Raw genomic sequence first — 20,976 nt, forward strand, 5'->3', positions numbered from 1 at the left:
ATCCCCTGATGTGTAAAAAATTGGTTTATATTACAAGTAGCTTCTGTGACAGCATGCAAGAACTTAAAGCCTCCTCTCTCACTTTCTCTCCATCTCTTCCCCTGTCTGTTGTCCCAAGATAAAGGAAAGCTGTAAAAGCTTACAAACCCAAAGGGAGCTTTTTAAAGTTATTGTTACTTTAAAATACATCTATGTATTTATATTGGCCTGGCATCTGGAAGGCCAGGTGCCCATCTCAGACACATCAGTGCAAATCCTGAATGACTCCACTAAAGTCAATGGAAGTTACCTGTCTGCAACAGAGATCAGGATGCAACCCTAAATGTGTTGTTTGGTATTTTTAAAGCAACAGTTGTAAACTTTATGTTCTTTCTTCTTCTCCCCTCCCACTTTCTTGCGTTTCAGCCGCCATCAAATCCGTTTTCTCATTCTGCACTAGGAAGTATAAACAAACTCAAAAAGAATAATCTTCCCTTCCTATCACTTAATATTGTTCTTGCAGCTGTACATTCTGACATCCTAAGTATGGGTTTTCTCCATTGTGGTCTCAAATTACCTAAACAATATTTCTTGTAAGAAGGAAATCCAACTGCTCCTAAAGCTTCCTTATGCCAACTGCCACTCCTTCTGGATGGCTTCGGCAGTCTCCTTCACAGCAGAATCCTGACTGAGCTCTACATGTGAAACCTGAGTCTGTTTCTGCAATGGTACTGAAAAACAGAACTGCCTGAAGTTACAATGGGCTTTATTAACACTGTTGGATGTTAAGTTGGTAGGTGATAAGGCATATTGTGTATAACATGCTATATGCACATGTATGTTACACACATACATAGATGTATGTGCACACAAACATACATACAGATTATAAAATCTTTCTGTTCAGATCAGAGCTGCTTTTCTTCCCCAGCTGAGCAATTGTGTAGATTCAGTTCAAAGAGTCAAGGCACATTGGGTTGTGGAAGCAGCACGGAGGAGAGGTTACAGAAGTCCAAAGGGGCATATAGCTAACTTACCAGTGCTTAACAGATGACTGTGATTTTAGTGGTCTTGCAAGTGAATTTGCAGGCAGAGAGAAATTACCTTCTTCTTTAATTCCTGCACTTTATTTACAGGCTTTTGAAATGTTTTTTCAGCAAATTTGCCTCATACACCAATATATAACTTCAATACTAATGGATTTGCATGTAATACAAATACAAGAATATAATGCTTTCAGCTTGGACAGTCAATTCATGCAGAATCAACCTTGCAAATTTAACTGATATTTGCAGACCTGCAGTCATTGGTTCATACATTTAATCAGAAGTACAAGAAAATTGGCTCTTTCTGTTTTAAAAAAAAATCACAGTCTGAGATTTTCTTTCAAAGTTAGGGAAAGCTCACAAAGGGTAAGTCGAATGTTATTTTCCTTTAGGGTTACTGTTGCAAACATATTGCAAACCCACAGGAATGTCCACAAACGCATTCATGCCAAAGATCATCTGTGGTTTTGCACTGAAATTTGCCCATGAGGAAACGTAGTTCTTTTGAACCTGAATGTTTTCAATTTATAGGGACAAGCAACTTGATGTGAACTCCTTTTAATAAGAGAAAACCCACGCCACAGTAGATCTTGAAGCTCTAATAAACAGGCACCATGGAAAATGATAGTGTCTTGGCTAAATATTTACACTATCAATGGCTGTATGTGAGGATGAATCCTTTGCAGAAAGAGTGTTTGGTCAAGCTCTTGCCTAGCAATAAGAAAACTGATGGGTGTTTTGGTATGCGAACTTCTCAGTGGGAGACCTCTGCCTAAAATTAATACATGGAAGTGTGAGATAATGCCTTGGTTCTGTGCCCATCTCTGGCAGATTTGCACTGTGCCTCAGTGCTTCAGAATTTAATATGTGTGTATTCTGATGTGGGACTATTCTGTGGGACTAATAAGAGCTAGCATGAGACTTTTTAGAGATGTAAATAGCTCTTACACATTCAGCTTCCTTAGCCTAAATTGGTAAAGAGTATGCAGATTTTTATTAAAAAAAAATAAAATGGAAGCTTTTGTATAGAACTTTATTCCAGAGCCTTACTGTAAGGTCTGTTTTTTTAAGCCAGTTTTACCTCTAGTTAGTCACAGGCAAACATTAGTATTCCTAGATGTATATAAATTATACACAAAGACGTGTCAGGTTACATTCAGTTTTACTGCACCTGGTTTAATGCACAAATCAGTGGCTGTGCTGGGCCAGACGAATAACTCATTGAGGTGCATCTCCTCACTCCAGTAGTGACTTCTGAGGAAGGTGAACCCGAGGTGAACACCTGAGCTTCCATTCCTAACTTTCATATGGGGAGGAGAAGAAACAATATGCAGCTCTTGAGAATTGAGTTAATTTTTTAAAAACGTAATACTACTTCAGGAATGCTCTAGAGCATATAAAAGTAATCAATTTGCATATAAAATCCCTTAATGTTGATGGGAGCTCCAAGCTTGTAATGAATATGAAATATGCAGTAGTGACACTCTGGACAAAAGATCTGCAGTGCAGGAGTGTTCAAGGGGAACATTTTGTCTTAAGTAATTAATCTGCAGAAGAGATCCCCTGCTGTTGTTCTTGCTACGATGCTCTCTGTGTTTAATATATCAATCTAACTTCTGAAAAGTAAAATTCGAAAGTAATATAATTTTTAATGTTAAAGGAATCTTAGTTGTATTACAATATGCTAGTTCTTGGCTTGCTCTGAGAAAATACCATTTTGCATGAGTAAAAGCTGCAAAGACTTACATTTTTGTAGCCAGAGCTTTGTTTTTTGCGTATGTTGGGATTGTAGTGCTGAGAGCTTCAACCCCATTTTTAACCATCTGTGACTATGTCCATGGTTTGTCATAGTTTGCAGGAATAATTTGCAAAAATTTGGACTACAACTGGTTGGACTCTGGCCTCATAGAAACAACCTATTCTCAGTGCTGTATATAAAATTGTATCTTGTAGAAGTAAAATTGACTGAATATTCATAATGTTCTGTTACTTTGTAGTTATTCTGCTGCTCCTGTTTCCAAATAAAACGTGAACTGTAGTCTAAATTAACACTGAGAGAAATAACGTTTTCAGAGTGTGTCCTGTAGAGTTCTTCATTGATTTTTAACATGTACCACTCTTCTTCTGAACGGTTCTTGTCATTTGGGTTGTGTACTGTATTTCAGATGTACAGTAATTGATGTAAATAATTGTTGACATTTAGGTGCCTTTTTGGTAGTAGTAATAAGGAATCAGGATGAGTCTCTTTATTTGTCTATCTGAGGTACACTGAAATGGCAATTGAACTATCAAAGCTCAGCCTTAACTGACTACCACAGGATTCCAGTGCCAAAGTATAAAGAAATGTTTACTGTATATATTACAGAGTGTTTAAGTATTGCATAATTGTTTTCTTTTTTCCTTTAGCCAAACCAACAAGTTTATCACTTCCATTGACACCCGAGTCACCAAAGTAAGTATTAACAAGTGCAAACATTTATAAAAGGGAGGGGGGTTCAGTAGATTTTGGCTACAGCAACTCCATTTCAGCTTGTTTTTATAAATGTGCCCTGTCTTCCAGTGATCCCAAGGGTTCCCCATTTGAGAACAAGACTATTGAACAAACCTTAAGTGTGGAACTCTCTGGAACTGCAGGTGAGAAATGCAGAGTGGTGGCTCTTCCTTTAAGCATGGCTTGTGTGTTTGTTCACTGTAATATACCACAGGTATGCTGAGATCTTACAGAAGTCTCCAGTAGATTCACTTCAGTGCAGTTTAGCATTACTTTTTGTCTAGCTACCTGAGAAGAAACGTGTTTGAAAATACAGCTCCAAACCTACACAGGAGAGCATAATTTCTGAGAAAATATGAATGAAACCATTTATCTGTTACACTTCTCCATTTCCCCATAGATTTGTGTACTGCTGAGCACCATCTTTCAAAGGCAAACCCCACAGCACAGTGTAATAGATGTTACAGATGTTAAAGTTACGTGATTCAGTCTGTCTCCAGGCTGGCCTGGACTGTACATGACTGCATGTTTCAGTGCTTTGTCAATTTTAGATTAATATGTCACAAATAACAGCTTTCTCCTCTACCACTGAACAACTGTTCCATGGCTTAGAGGTAATTTTTTAAAGTGATATTCATTTTGTACTCCTGCTTTTTCTTTATTTCTTCCATTAACACACTTCACACAACCTCCCTTGATCTTCCTCCTCCTTTCTGATCCTTAGATTTGTACCTTTTGAAGATAGGTAGGATTTTTTTGTCATGTAGTGGTTTAGTTCACACATCACCCATTTAATCATTCATTTAATTCGTCTCCTCCTCTTTCTGCTGAAGTCAATTCCTTCAGACTCAGATCTATCTTATGGCTTTCCTCTGAACTCTCTTTTGCCTCTGTTTTCCTGAAGTGTCCAGAGCCGAGCACAAAAGAACACATTGAGCTCCACCTGAGCTATTGCCAAGACCATTTTCTTTCTCAGTTGTGTAATATTGAAAAATAAGAGATGTTCTTGGCATGTGTTTCTCTCAGTGTAGCAGTAGATTGTAAAATATGTGATCTCTAGCATTGAGGGGGAGGGGTGTATTGCAAAATATGTCTTCAGGTACTGCAAATCAGCTTGGTGCTCCTAAATTCAGTGGCAGCAGGCCCAAACACTGGGTTTTGGTGGGTACATTGGGCTTTCACCTTCCTACAACCATCATTTCACTTCTTCAGAAACTTTTTCATTAGTTCAGCATTAAACCATGAACACCTTTCATGTCCTGGAAGCTTGCAGTCTTAATCATTCCTCTCAAGGCAAAAGGGAACATTCTTCCTATAAATCTTCATTTTGCAAAACCAACATAAACATGGCAAAATTCATTGTATGAAGGAGGATAATCCTGTTCAGTGCCAGTAGGCCTGAAGCATGGAGAAGCCTTTTCCATCACTACTGGAGAGCAAGTCTGCACAAGGGTGCCCATTTGTAAGCACATGGGTAAGTCAGTGCTTAGTGCTGCCAACAGAAAGGGGCAGATGAGGTGACTACAGCAGAGTGCTACAAGCAGCCGTTGAAATTACTGAAGGAAGCAGTGTTTTCTCTCAGCCAAAAAGTCAGCAGCCTGCTTTTCCCATCAGCTGACTAGACAGAAATTGGGAGTCAGTCTGACCCCTGGATAGTCCTCTAGTGTTGTGTCCATACTGGCAACGGGAATGGTCTTGGTATTACCAAATTCATTCCGCTCCATCAGCTGTGCACAGAGGAGGAAACAAAACAGCTCTGTAGTTGCTTGGACAACATAACCAGGAGAACTGGTGCATTTAAAAAAAGCATCAGAAGCTGTGAAACAGTGCAACTGAGCACATATGTAAACAGGGATGTTGTACTATGATTCTGTGATTTTTTTTCCACTTTGGAAGAGAACAGAAGTTAGCTAGGAAATGAACTGATGATACTCAGGTAGAATAATAATTGGAGTGTGTGCGGCCAGGGAGCTGGAGCAGTGTTACCAAGCAGTGTACACAATGGTGGCTCTTGGACTTCATGTTGCACTTGCTCTGGTCTTCACAGTGCCTGATGAGGACATTTCAGGAGATCATGCTGTAGCTGTGTTAATCCCTGCCTGCATATACGCATAGTTTTTATTTTTATATTCATGTATGTATGTAAATCTATAAAAAGATGCATATCTTACTTTTTAAGTCATTTGTATTGTAGTAGTGTTGTGTCCTGAGTCTGCTTTTGCTGGAAGCAAAGTACATGACAGAAACAGCCTGGAGTACTGAAGAACTTACAGCATATGTATGTAAATCATGGCAGAATTGGGACCCACTTCAGTTTAAAAAACAACCAAAAATAAAATAAAGAAAAAAATAGTGGCAGTAGTGATTAATAATACCTTGAAGTTCTTTAGTGAGACCCTGGCAACTCCAAATTATATCCAGATAACCGCATTGCTCATTGTCCTTATATAGGGCAGCTTGCACTATACAAGCACTATTTATTATAATTTAAATTGGAGTTACCTTGATCTCACTACTGAATTGAAAATACCATTAGCAGTGCTGCTTGCACTATCGAAGCACAAAGTATTTTAATATAAATAGCAACTCCCTTGATCTCTCTGCTGAAAACAACATTGCTTCCCTCACTGATGAATTAAGTATAGACTAGAAAAATAAATAAATAAAAGCATTTCCCAGATGAGCCATCAATCTTCGTCACACACACATTTTGGATTCATGTATCTAAAGTCAAACTGAAACCATTCTCTTGCCAGTGCTATATCTTGCTTTACAACAGGTTTGTTAGTACTCGTGAATGTAACTTTGTCCTCCCTAAAACTGTCAAAACATCAATTTGTCAAATTACAAGGAACAAATATTCTTTAAAGTGTTTTCCTGCCACACATAAGAATTCTTTCAATACTCCTTAAATAAGTGTCCTAAGTCCATTGCTATCTAAAGTCCTGTTTCTTGAAGCTGATCATTCTAGTGTTACTCTAAGGAAACTGGACTGGAACATCATGACATGGAGGGAGTCCTAGATGATGATAATGCAGTGAATGAAATCCCTGTGTCCGATGAGTCTCATTCCGAGTAAGACGCTCAGAAGACGTCCATCTCCCTTTGTTCCCACAGCCAGCTGCATTGCCAGTGCCTTGCTAAGAGGCCATGGGCTTGAACCTCTCCAGTGTCTTCCGGAAATGTGGGATGGTTCTTTGTCAGCTCTTTCCTCTTTGTTACATGTCAGACTGTGGGGGGGAGGGGGGCCTGTGCAAGCACAGGGACTAGGAGGATGACTCACCTTCTGGAGGTGGCAGTGTTTCTCTTGGCAGACAAGGGCTCCTCAGTGATTATTTTAGACTTTCGATTGTCTTAGACAAACATCTGAAAGCCAGATGTTAGATAGCATGGCTTCTAATTAATCCCTCTCTGTTCTCCATGTCTTCTTAAACCTTCACACATAAATACTCAAAGCCACCATTTAAGTACATGGAGTCAGTTTACATGCTTTAGGTTCAGTCAGTAACTAGAAGACCATTTCCACCCTCTTGGTGGAAAGTCTCTCATTTGATACAGATCACTGTAATTCATTGTAGTGTAAAATTCCTCACTGGTCTTGGGGGCAGAATTTGATTTCTTTGAAAAGATGACAGAAAAAGCTGTATGTACATAATCAGCTTGAAGAGTGATTTGGAATTTGTGACCATCCGTGAGGATACTGATACTCTGATATTTGCCTACCTCTGGATTTGTGTTACCTCTTACTTGTCAGAACAAATATGTAAAATCTGTCATTTAAGAGCTTCTTTGACCTCAGAATGATTTCTGATAAAGTGAGATGTGAGATGTAGAGAGTTGTCCAGAGGGACTAAAATCTAGTGAATTATTTGATGTTTTCAGGCATCTGTGTTTATTCTCTCTAGCACTGACAACAGGATTAAATTGAATACTCAACAAGCATGTAGTTTTTTATTATATGATGACTATTTAATTTTATTATCTTTTCCTAGCTTCTGCAATCTCGTGCCATACAAACACTCTTCTTCTACTGAATTGAGCTGTTATCTTGTGGTCAGTGTTTAAAGTGGCCTTAAATAATGTTTCCCTTGACAATACGTTTTCAAACTCAAAGGTATGAAAGAATTCATTTTCAATGCCTCTCAAAAGCCCAGTGCACATGTGGAAAGGTTCCAGGGCTGTATTCCCCAAAAGATGCTAATTATCAGCCCCCTCAAAGCACAGCAAACATCATCAAACATTTGAATGCTAAGCTACTGTAGAGATCTAGAAATATCTGTGTCTATGTAAAACAGCATTAAAAATCAGTTGTAAGAAGTCCAGATGTCACTTTTAATGCAGAGGCACTCCCCTAATTTCTGCTTACCAATTTAGCTGAGCTAAATGAGTTACACTGTGGGGGGCAGGGGCGAGGGTTTAAGTCAAGGTTTGGAATGTGTTGAAAGTAGTTTCACCCTCCCGGAGACTTTCTGGAAAGAAGTTGCTTGGCCAAGGTGGCAGAGTCGGCACATGTGCAAACACCTTTCATTGCACAGACACAGGGAGGATGGTGCTGCTTTGGCAGCAGTGCTGGCAATTTGATGTATGCTGTTTTCTAGCACAAGATCACTGAGTGAGTTCGTAGTATATAGACAGAGCAAGGCAAAGTGCAAACGTACCATTTACCAAAGCTATTCAATTAAGGAAAAGTCCCTACAAAGAAAATGGTTTTATAGCATGTCATGAAAAAATACTTGCCTTTTCCTTTAAAAAGAAAAAAGACTGTTTAAGGAGGATGATTGTAGAGTATGTACCACTTCTAACAGATTTGCTGTGCAGAAGTACATAAGTGTGAGTGATGTAGAGGTACTTGTTTATTATAGAGCACATTTCAATGCAGTAATCATAAATATTGCTAAGGTTGTGCTCTGTTGAAATATGACCTACATACTCTTGATTGTTTGTGTTACGTGATTTGTCTGACACCCATTACATTCTGGGTAATGGCAGCCATTTGTTGCTGTGCACAGCAGGCTCTTTTGACAAAAGAAAATAGGCAGCAATAAAAAAGCTATAGTCTGAATTACATTCTGCACAGCGCTGCACTGCTGAGAGTTTGTGCAAGTGTGTTAACAATGCTCTGAACTGCCTCTTGTCAGCCTTCAGCCTGTAATGGCCATCTGTCCTTCCATAAATCTGTCAAAACCTGCTAAGTTCAAGAGAGAGTACAGAATATACCTTGTACTGTCAACACTTAAATGTACACACTGGGGAGAAATCAGTGCGTGTGAAATAATCCAATGGTTATGGAATATTGTAATGCCATTGATGTGGGATCATGGCCCTCAGTGAAGATTACCAGGGATTAGAGTGAAGATGAACAAGTGTGCAGCCGACTGGTTTTCTCAGAATTCACGGTTTGGAGATTGGTCATGGGACACTCTGTAGAGGTGACATGAATTCAAAACTTCACTCTGTCCTCCATCCCCCAGTGTAGGTCTGTTCAAAAGTTAAATTAACATTTTCCAACTTTTATCTGTTTCTACTTGCCTGTGCACTTCCTGCATCTGCTGAAAACCAGGAAAAAAGCCAGAATGCCATGAGGAAGCCCTTTCTTAGCCTGTCCCAGCCCTGTTCTGCCAGCAAGGGAAGTGCCAGTAAATTTAGCTCAGTCTGTACTTTCATGAGGGTTTTTTTGGTACGTTTTTTTTTCCCCTCTTTCTGAAGATTGTTGGACTCCTTGTCAGGTTTCTGGAAATTGTAATACTGTGTGTTTTGCTTTCTTCCTGCCAGGACAAGCTTTAAAGAAGTAGAATTTGAAACAATATTTTATTTTGAATATTGGATTATCTCTGGAGTTTCTCTGCCTGAAATTCTTAAATATGCATGTTCATTGTGGAGTGGTTGTATGTTTGTTTCATTCTTTTTTTAAAACTACATCTAAAACCCAGTAGCTAACCCCAGAATTTCCTCACGGGCTTTCTAATTTCACAAGTGTCATTTTTAAATTTTTTTTCTAGAAAATTGCTTACTGAAGTATTTGTTCAATCTGAGCCTCAAGTTTTAAATTGGAAATTATTACTGCAGATTTTTCGATAGGACTGTTCTCGTCATTTTAGCCAAAATTCATTTGGTAGTCAAAGATATTTGTCAGTGAGGAGGTGCATAAGGTATGAAATACTTAGTACTGTCTCAAGTGAATATTTAGGAAGAAGAAAGAAAAAAACTGAGGACTCAGAGGAAATAGTTTAACAGTGATGACTGCACAAAATTTTTTTTAGTATTAAATTCAAATTTGGTGTAACTAGGGTTTTAGGTTTCATAATCTTTGCCTCAATTTTCCTTGAATTTTGTGGCATTAGGCAAAGTCTTCACATAGCCATGGGTAGCTTGTAACCAGTTTTTCTGAACATTCAGACAAAATCAAGCATCTCTCTCACATCAAGTATTCATGCCTTGGTGCTTCTATTTTCTTATTTTCTGGAAGAAATTCATTGCAGATAATGCAATGGGACTCCCAATCTCCATTTATGCTCCTTAGGGAGCACTGCACATTGATGGACGCTTTTCCTTCTTTACAGCAAAACGCTATAGAACATGTTCCATTTGCATTGATCTGCTGAGCTGTGTTGCATGTTTAGAAATAGCAAACAGAGCTCTACAGCCATGTTCGAAACCCACATTTCCTGTAACTCTGTCTGCCTTCTTTTCTCATTCTTGCTGAGGAACTAATGGAAAGCTCATTGCTTGGGCTAGAAGTATTGGACAGCATGAGCCTCTGGGTTGCTTAGGGATGGTCTGGGTTGTCTTGGAGAACTCCCTAATCTCCATCTATTTTGTTAAATTTTAAGCATATATTACTAAACTATATTAGTGTCAATTGGACAGAAGCAAATTTTTCAAACTTAACATACTAAGTACCTTCCTGAAGAGAAATTAACTTCCTTAACAGTGTCTGCTGTTTGCTGTTACTCTGCCCTGACATCTGGGGTTATCCTTCTGTAATGTCTGAAGAAATTCTATGATTTCTACAGAAACTATTGGAAGTTATATTCTGCACTTACAAAAATAATGGGAAGATGCTTACTGGAACATGCTGTAGTCCTTCCTGCAATTTTGTCTCATCATAGTGATACAGTCTATGACAGTTATGTAAATAAACCTGTTAGTTAGCAGTATATTTGGTCATTGAATACTTACGTATTTCATTTTGACTCCCTACTACATGACTCTCACCAAGATTTAGTTCTAAATGTAGTGGTTCATTGCAGTTGTGGTTGTCCTGTTGTTCATTTGAGTTTCAGTTACAGAACTACATTTCCGGCAAAATGTATTAGTTATGCTAAAGAATGTATTATACATACATATATAATATATGTATATACCTTAGCAATGGTTTTCTAAGTTAATGAACTCTAGAGACATAGTGTCATTGCCATTGAGTTGTAGGGTGGCTGTATTTCCATGCATTTAAGGTCTGTGTCCTTTGGTAGCACTCATTTATTTCTCTTGGCCTTGCTTTTATCCAGGTTCTTATCTGCTAGGTTCTTTATGTTTTTGATGGTGCCAGTCTTTTGACTTCTCATTTTTACATCAAAATCTATTTTATATTTAACAAAAACGTCTTTTGGGTTTTATCTTTTGATCTTTTCTATCAAAATCTACAGAGAGAGGGGCAGATGTCATGGAGGAAGGGGAGGGGCAGAAATGATGCTGAAGAGTAATGGCAATGCATTAGTATTTTTGCTATTGTTGTCACCAGACCTTTGGTGGTTTTATTCTCAGTATTGGTAGTGTTGAAGTGACATAGCATGGGTCTTGCTTTGTATCTGTTTTAAGAAGCATATGAGCCACCTTTATAAACATTGTATGTGTGCTTAAAAGCATTCTGTTCCTCCTTTTACTCCCTGTAGGCCTAACTCCACCTACAACCCCTCCTCATAAAGCCAACCAAGATAATCCTTTTAGGACTTCACCTAAACCGAAGTCATCATGCAAGACTGTTCTACCACCTTCAAAAAAGCCCCGCTGTAGTGAGTCTTCCGGTTCTCAAGGAAATAACCCAATCAAGAAGGGTCCAGAACAGTCTGAGCTGTATGCGCAGCTTAGCAAGACTACAGTACTGTCCAGTGGACATGAGGAGAGAAAGACAAAACGGCCCAGTTTGCGGCTGTTTGGTGACCATGACTACTGTCAATCTGTGAATTCAAAATCGGAAATACACATTAAAATATCCCAGGAACTTCAGGACTCCAGACAACCAGAATTTAAGGATTCTTCACCTGGGTGGCAGTGTCAGATTTGTTCTTCTTTAGAACAAGACCAGTATTTCAAGAAAGAGACTTTACAGACAAATAAGCAGGGATCCCATGGTAATAACAGAAAACAGCTCCAAGACCAGGAAATTCGGGCTGAACTGAATAAGCATTTTGGTCACCCCAGCCAAGCTGTTTTTGATGAAGAAGCAGATAAGACCAGAGAACTAAGGGACAGTGATTACAGTAATGAACAATTCTCCAAACTACCTATATTTATAAATTCAGGACTAGCAATGGATGGTCTGTTTGATGACAGTGAAGATGAAAGTGATAAACTATGCTACCCTTGGGATGGGACACAAGCCTATTCATTATTTGATGTATCACCTTCTTGCTCTTCTTTTAACTCTCCATGCAGAGATTCAGTGTCTCCACCCAAATCCTTATTTTCTCAAAGATCTCAAAGGACACGCTCCAGATCAAGGTCCTTTCCTCAACGCAGGTCTTGTTCCCGTTCTCCATATTCCCGATCGAGATCAAGGTCGCCCTGTAGTAGATCCTCTTCAAGGTATGGTACAGCAAATTCAAGTATGATCTTTGTAGTTTATAAGACGAACAGCAAAAACATGAAGAAACTTATAGGAAAGAAAGAAAAAAAGCAAGAAATAACTTAATCCAGTGCAATTCATTCTATTGCTCCTGAGCTGATTAACTCTGAAGGTTAAGGGTTTGCTACAGAAACACTTGTTTCCAATATCCTTTAAATTTGCCAGGGTTACACATTCTGAGTGGAGGCAGTCAGGTCAGAGGCAGAGCAATTGGTGAGAGATGTACACAACTAACCTTTCCCATTATCTGTGAGCTGCCTGGTGCCAATCTAGCTGCAGCCTCTATCAGATGGAGTTGACAGTGGCTGACTGTCTGCTCTGTGTTAGCCTCAATAAGGAACATTACCAAAGGGCCAGGAGGGGGGAAATCACTTGAGGCGCCTTAGTTGAGTAGGAGATCACACACTGTGACTGGAAAATCCCACTGGTAGCTTAGAAGAAATTTTAAGTTCAGGGGAGAGGTAGAAAACAGTGTCAATAGACTCAAATGGAATGACAGAGGTGAATGTGTTTCCTCCTGCAGATCTTGTTGCTATTATGAGTCCAGCCACTGTAGACACCAAGCATACAGAAGTTCTCCCTTACGTGGAAGATCACGGTCCAGATCACCGTGCAGTCGCAGACCCAGGTAGTGCCTTTGGCCTGCATGTGGTTTGCTTTGCAGCTGTTCCTCAGGAGATAATTGTAGAATCACAGAATCATTAAGGCTGGAAAACACCTCTGGGATCATTGAGTCCAACCTTTGGCTAAACACCACCGTGTCAACTAAACCATAACACGTCCACTCGTTTCTTGAACGCTTGCCAGGATGGTGACTCTCCCACTTCCTTGGGCAGCCCATTCCACTGCCTGATGACCTTTCCAGTGAAGAAATTGTTCCTGGTATCCAAACTGAACCTCCTCTCGTAGAGTTTGAGGCCATTTCCTCTTGTCCTGTCTTCAAGTGCCTGGGATAATGAAGCATTCCAGAAATTGTATTTCTAATTTTACATTTACAAATGCAGGTTCTTGATTTAATGACTAAGTTATGTTTCCTAGATATGACAGCTATGAGGAATATCAGCATGAAAAGCTGAAGAGGGAAGAATACCGCAAAGAGTATGAAAAACGGGAATCTGAAAGGGCCAAGCAAAGGGAGAGACAGAGGCAGAAAGCAATTGTAAGCACTGTGAAGATAACTTTCATATTGAAATAGATCTCTGTTTCTTTTCATAACACTAGAATTCAGACTTTATTTTCTTTCTTTTTTATAAAAATACAAAAAATTTCATATGTGTATTTCTTAGTATTTCTCATTTCAAGCAAATATGTGTTTTCATAATAATTTCTGTTTTGGTGTCACACTGCTAATTTTTTCAGATTCTATAAATTGCAACTCTCCAACTTCCTCACAATGAACAGATACAGAGAACTTACTAGAAAAAGGGGTCATCCCAGACTAGTAGAAGAGAACTAGCCTATTTCTTACATAGATCTATCAGTGAACCAGCCTTTTATACTGTATTTCACCTACCAGACATACACAATATAAGGAGTCAGCTGATATACCAATTGCTGAACTCTCAGAGTGGCTGTAATTGTCTATACAGAGGATGCAGACAACAGAACTCAAAACTGGGATCCAAAGACATGACTTGAATTACAATTCTTTCAGTGTCTGTGATTCGGTTAATTTTTAAGTTATTTTTAGCAAAATAGTTTGAAGACATGATGCAATTTAAAAACGTCACTTAACACTGGCCCTCTTGTAATGAGCATGTATTATTTAATTATTTTGTTCATCAGTGTTCTCTATAAAACAACTGAACTACCTGAGGCAAAGGAAATAACCCATGTGGGGATAAGCAACTCTCTTGGCTGTTGTAGCAGTAGGACAGAAGGAAGAATGGCTATTAAATGGACAGGTGGCTTTTGCCCCTTTTGGGTTCCCCATTGGCAAGTGCATTTTGATAAATTAAACTGGAAGCTGCTGTAAATCTGGACTCCTCTTGTAGTTGCTAAGCCCGTTTGGTAGCTCACCTTAACGTTTTGATTTTCTTTGTCCTTCTCTTTCCATTCAGTTGTACCTGCATGGCTGTTCTGGTTGTGCTCTGGCTCTTGCATGAACTGGTACAGGCCAGGACACTTCATCTTTGTTTCCAGGTTTTCCATTAATGCTCTGTCCAGAGGTCACCAAAATTAATAGGTCTTTTTCCCAGTTCCATTAGTGGACTTTGTAGTAAAAGGTGATTTGTCACACACTTGGCAGAGTTTCTCCTAATGCACCTACAGAACTGGGAGTGTGTAGAGATTGACAGAGACTGGCATGGTCTACAGCAATGAGAAGTTCTGGGGGTGAACAGACAACTTGATGGTCTGATTTTTGTCTCTGCTACTGTTGTTCTTAGTGAGCTTCAGCAAATCATTTCACTTTTCTCCGTGTCAGGTGCCCTATCCACAAAGTGTGGGTTATAGGTGTATTTTGTAAAGCGCAAGATTTAGAGCTGTAACATGCTCTGCTGTGCTGCTCTGAAACACAGTGAAGGCAATGGAATCATTTTGTGTGGCTTCAGGCAGGGCCACATTTAAGTCAATTGTTGCAGTTAGTTTTAAAATATCTCACTTCCATCTGCTTAGAGATGAGCACTACCTTCCAGCAATCGTAACTTACACTGGCTGTTCTCTCTTAGAGCTACCACAAATTAGAGATTCAAGTAGACCTCTCTCATAGGTGTATCTTGCTACTTCTCAATTACTGTACCTTACCCATATAAGTAAACATGAATCCTGCTGAGGAGGTAGAAAATCTGATTTAGTTTAAAACAAACAAATATTTGGCAAGTAGCTAATCAAGAGAAAAGGAAAAAAATGAAAGAAAAGAAACTTTAAAAGCTCCAGATATGCTGCATCATACTTCCTGCATTAAAAATTCTAGACAATTCAAAACCAAGGTTGAATTTATTTTCTTTCTAAAGTGAGCATTTTCATTATAATTAACTTAATTAATGGAATTATTTATTAATAAACATAAATAAATCAAAACTAAAAATAAATGTCAATAAACAGGACATGGCAAAAAATCTAAAATCCAGTCATCTGTGTGAGTTCTGCAGGAAATGTGAATTAAATCCTATTAACTCCCTTATACAAAGTCTACCAGCACTTTACTTTGCTTTGAATTGGGCTATTTTATGCCCTGTGAAAAAAGGTAAGGATTAGGAGACAGCAGAAAAAGGGAATCTCCGATCTCATGAATTCCGTGATAAAATTTGTGTTATTTCTAGCATTCTCTGCTCTTTAGCTTACACCTTTAGGTTTATGGGGCTCTTTTGTGTTACTTTTTTCATTCTTGAGGGACTCAACTCATTTATCGTTCAGCCACAAGAATGTCCTTTCTCTCTTTCCTTGAGCTCTTTTCTACAGTCCAATAAGTTTAGATTTCTTTGCTCTCTGTATTGGGGAATTTTTTTATTTTATTTCTAGCCCATTCTCGTGCTGCCAGAATTGATTTATGGCCACATACCTCTAGATACTGTTAGAAGAGTCGTCCAAAGACTGGGCAGTACTAATGCCTCAGTTACTACACAGGGCAGGTGACTTTCTCCATGAGAAGCACCATGCTAAGATCCCAAGAGTTAGTTGTAGAAAGGATGCACAGTAGAAAAGGAACAGCAGTTACGACAGAGCCGAAAGTCATCAGGTATTGTGGAAACAATATCCAAAATCAGTCTCTGTGGGACAATAGGCATGGGAAACCTAGGAAAAAGAAATGATAAAAAAATCGTATTTTAACCTATTTTAGTCTGTCAAAACCATGTGTGAAGCACTGCCCTCTGATTGTGCAGGCAGCTTCTATTTTGGCAGATGTGAAGACATAGTGACAGAATGCTGAGGAGGCTTGTTTTAGAAGCCTGTGCTCAGGCACGGGCACGTTTTAAAGCCCCTTCAGTCTTGCACACCCCACCTTTGCTGTACAAGATACAGAGCTAGAAGCTTGGGATTTGTATTTTCCTGTGTAGATTCCTGAACTCCTATCTATACTTACAGCTGTATAGAGGTGATTTGACTTCAAAAGGTACTGTGATATTTGTCTCGTCTTCCATTTCTTCTTTTTCCCTCTCCAATTACTGGAGATTCAGTGCCTTTTTTGTGGATTGAGGTCTTAATTTTGAGCAGGCATACTTGAAAAATACAGGTTGAGCCTACAAGGTACTTAGAGAGTAAAAAAAAAATTTTGTCATTCATTCATTCATTTATACTTTTGATTGTGTTTCCTTTCTGAACTGACCAAATATTAGCATAGTTTAGTTCGATCTTGATTTGTTTTATTTCACTGGGTCATGATTTTTTTTTAGAATGGATCCTCATTGAACATAAGAATGGTCTGCCACCAAGACCTTAACCATGTAAGCCAGATCATAGTGGGGACACATGGACTATGAACCTTAGAGGACAGGAGAGTCTACTTAGTGCTTTGTAGAAACTGGGATCCAACCCCCAACCAAGGCAGATCACAGTGATTTGCATAGAGGTCTGAGGACCCCTTTTTTTTCTGATACACTCCAGAAAATTTCTGAGCTGTGTGGGCTTTTACTCCAGCAGTTCATTAGACCATGTGGCAAATACTTTTCAAAGCATAGCACCAGAAATAGCACATTCCAGTTCTGGAGTCACTAGTTGGTGATTTTCTCATTGATACGGTTCACCAGAGCTGGAGGTTAAGCTGTCTGATGAGCAGCTTGTTGTTGTGGCTGTCTGCTACTCTGCCACTCTGGCCATGATACTGACTTACAGTCACATCCTTCATGAAGCTCATTTACTGTGTATACTGGCTACTGCCAAGAGGTAATACAAAATCAGGTTATACTCGAGTAGAAAATTACAATTAACATTACTACTTTTCATTTCTAAATGCTGACAGCCTCCATCTATGATACAAGTATCAAGAGTCCCGGTCCCAGAGAGCTTACAGACATAAGAAGATAAATGCGCTGTGAGGCCACTGCAGTGGAGAGAAACACGTGGTTTCAAAGAAAATAAATTGCTCTAAAACAGGAAGGCAGGAGAAAGGTGGTTTCATAAATGAGTGCTTGCCTTCTCTAAAGTCTAAAACCAAAGTCAGCCTATAATGGAGCTCATTTCCAGTTATGAAGGATTCAATGTATGTTGTATATTTAGTTCGGATTTTTTTTGTTGTTGCTCATCTTGATAGCCTAGATACCAGGTACTCTAATTTTGCTGTATATGTTTCCAAAAATGTATCAAGTGAATTACCTAAATTTTGAGTTTTACTGGTCCATCATTATTTTTCTAGCAGTCACCATGGAGTGTCTGAACTGTTCAGCCCTTGCTTACCCACACAGCAGCATGTGATAATAATCTTGGTTTTTTTCTTTTTCCAAGTTCCTGTGATTTTTACTTTTGCCGTTCATACTTACTCACAGGCCATACTAATTTTTCTTTACTCAGTCTAAAGAATTGTTTTCTTATTACTATTACACCAGAAGCTTAAGCTTTAATTGCTTTTTTACACCCATAGCATTTCTATTTTTACAACTCTGTCCAACCAATCCCATTGCATTTTCAAAATGGTATTTGGCCTTCAGCTCTAATGATAAAAGTCTTCTTGGCTTTCTACTGGAAGAGAAGTCATTTGGCACAGAAGGCAACACAGGCATGGGGTGTGCACCCAGCCAGCCACCTGTGCTGGAGTGAGCAGCAGAACCTTTACAAGCCCATAGCAGAACCCAGCTTTAAAATCCTCCTGGACTTCTTGTCTCAGCTTCACATAAAGCATTACCTGGCTCTTGGAGAACTAGGTATGCACCACAGATGTGCAGGCAAAAAGTGGTAGGGAAAATGGGAACAGCATCACTGTGTGGTGTTACCTCTAGAGTGGCTGCCTTCAGTTCCCATGGGCCCCGCTTAGCAGCACCACAGGCAGGCAAAGCAAACAACTATTGGGGAAAAAAGCAAAAGAACCCAAGTGAAAACTAATACATCTAATGGTCTGTGTTTAGTTCCATGTGAAATAAAGACTTAGGAATAGGGAATCACAAAGAAAATAAAGTTTTGGAGGAAACCTTTGCAAGATAAAAGGATCCTTAGCATCAGTCAGTGTTTTGGAGGATGAGTGGTCCCTTTATTGACCCTTAGAGGTGTAAGGTATATTCAGGTCTTGTTTTTTCATATTTTGGTGTTCTAATGCTTTAGTATTTTCATTTGAGACTTAAAATACTGCATGTCAGTCTGAGATTTTCTGCCACATCTTCCTATTCAAATGTTTTTACTGCAAAGAAGAATGAGCAAGATTATGAAGGAAGACAGACATGTTAGGCTTGACGGAGTTGACTGGACTATTCTTTTTGTCTTTTTACCTGACAGAGCAATGAGCCACACTTCAGGCTTATGATGCAAAATAAATCATGTGCACTTTTGGGAGGGAAATATGAACAAGTACCTTCTGGAGTTTCCTGCATATATGCCCATATAAATTGAAAACAAAAGCTTTTCTCTGCCTTTCTCTACGTTTCCAAGTCATCTATCATATATCCTCTAACAAGTGCAGTAAACATCTTACTTAATATGCACATACAGACTTAAACATGTAACTTATTATCAAAAAAAGGTCTTTAACATTTGGAGGTGTGTTGTAATCTTGTTAGGCTTCTATAGCTCTTATTATTAATGGGAATGAAAGGAAGGCATCTCTGTGAATATTAATACATTCTTTCATAGTTGCTTTAAATAAGCCGAAGTTAACCAAGGCAAAGACAATGCTGTGTGAATCCTGTGTTCTCCTGTATGTTACTCCATCACGGCACTCTGCTTAAAAAAATACTTGAACCCATCTCCTCACATGTGCACACTGGAGGACATATGGTGCATTTCAGCATTAAATTTGAATTTCCTTAATTTTGCAGGTTCAACTTATTCCCTTAACGGTACTTGAACAGGCTTTTTTTTTAATTGTTCAGTTTTGGTTTATTACAGTTGACTTAAAGGGATATTAGAGATATAAAGGTTATTAGAGGGATAGAAGAAGAAAAAATTGCACAGGCATGCAGACAGACTTATGGAAGAGTGTGCACTAGATATTTCCATCACACTGTAATACAACAATCTCCATGTCAGTGAGTGAAACATTATGTTTTTTTCAGTTGAGATGTATTATCTCAGCTGAAGTATATTAGACAGTCTGGTGTGTTTATGTTCTGCTCCATCTGGTCAGTCATTTAGGTTCAATAGCAAGTATCAATGGAATTGTTTCTTATCAAGTGTTTCAGTGCGGTTAAATCCTTGTTTTGGTAAAACAGTCTGAAAAAGTAATTACTGTGCATACGCAGATTTTCCTGGTTTTGAAGTTTACAGTACCCAACCATAGTGAAGGGAAGCAGAATTAGAATGGGGAAAGTGGAAGAAATGCAGATTTCTGTAGCTTGCACTCTACAGTCTCTGGTTCACAGAAGCCCTACTGAAACTCCTCTGTCAAGGTCAGGGCTGTGGACTGGGAAACAGTAGAGACAGAGGTAAAAAACAGCAGCTGTCTGTGCCCTAAATGTATGGCTACCCATGAGCACAAGTCCTTTTAGCCATCCTGGCTTCTCCAAACGGCACTGCTATGGCAGAGAACAAGGGCAGCTTTTGGACCCTGCATTTTGGAACATTTTAAAATGGATCTGCCTGTCCCAGCATGGTTACAGAGGACTACCAAGGCACTCACCATGGTTCCTTACATAATCAAAAGCAGCAGTAGTTTCAAGTATCTAAATGAGATCCTTACCTGATCCCACTGATTAAGGAGAGCTTATACATACTTTGGTACAGCAACCAAGGACTCCACTGGGCTGACCAGGGACCCATAAAGAGCACAGGTAATTCTTGTGCTATTCCTTAGTGGGTAGGGTTTTGGGATAGGAATGTTCGATTCTTGTATCTCTGTTTTCTGCAGCTTTGAACTTTCATTCCTCAGGAGCTTAGATTAACTGGATCTGAGCCCCTGAGATTTGTGAGGTCAGGAAAAGAGTCAGTGAAAGTAGTTTACTGAAAGTGCTAGTAAGAAGGAGTTTCTGTTGGGAGACAGATATTTTAGTGTTGGCTTACTGCTGCAGGAATTGTTTATTTTATTTTGCATTAAATAGTTCCTGAGAGCAAAGTGCTCTCCTGGGAGCAGGAAGACAAGATTTTCAGCACCCCTAACTAAGAGTTCTGATGGTCTCTTTATCTCAAATGAATATTCAAAACAAGTAAAGAAAGCAACATCAGTATAATTTCTGGTTTTACATGTGTTTTGGTCTGATCTCAATTGTATTGTCCATGGTCCAAGAATGACTAGTGCTTTATGCCTCTGTGGGGACTCATGGAAAAGATACATTTCATGCTATATCTGAATTGTAACACTATAAACTAACTGTCTCTTCAGGCTAGAATGTTTCTGAGCAGGAATGCAAGTCTATATTTAGGTCCCTAGTGCCTCTTGCACTGCACAGTCGAGGTGCCATTAGCCTTTAGGCACCTCCAGGTTACGATAGTCATGAATTCTCAGCAGTCAGTGTAGCTCCTTCGGCATTCGGCGCCTAAATTCTGCACAAGTCTCAGGTGCCAAAGTTGATGGTTTAAACTGACATTGCACCACT

At 39.1% G+C, this 20,976-nt stretch overlaps 1 protein-coding gene across 4 annotated transcripts in view; it reads left to right on the plus strand.

The window, feature by feature from the left end:
* PPARGC1A (PPARG coactivator 1 alpha) overlaps positions 1-20,976 on the plus strand; it is a 368,312-nt gene that overhangs the window by 338,298 nt on the left and 9,038 nt on the right. For all 4 annotated transcript variants that reach the window (XM_042053171.1, XM_042053173.1, XM_042053172.1 and 1 more), the window contains 5 exons: positions 3,432-3,477; positions 3,586-3,659; positions 11,409-12,321; positions 12,885-12,989; positions 13,400-13,520. In XM_042053171.1, coding sequence (XP_041909105.1) covers positions 3,432-3,477; positions 3,586-3,659; positions 11,409-12,321; positions 12,885-12,989; positions 13,400-13,520 — 1,259 coding nt within the window. The remainder of the gene's footprint in view (positions 1-3,431; positions 3,478-3,585; positions 3,660-11,408; positions 12,322-12,884; positions 12,990-13,399; positions 13,521-20,976) is intronic.

The sequence above is a fragment of the Corvus kubaryi genome, unplaced genomic scaffold (genome assembly GCF_017639235.1).
Source record: "Corvus kubaryi isolate FWS band 111438036 unplaced genomic scaffold, C.kubaryi_AGA036_p1.0 split1-131, whole genome shotgun sequence".
NCBI classification, from domain to species: domain Eukaryota; kingdom Metazoa; phylum Chordata; class Aves; order Passeriformes; family Corvidae; genus Corvus; species Corvus kubaryi.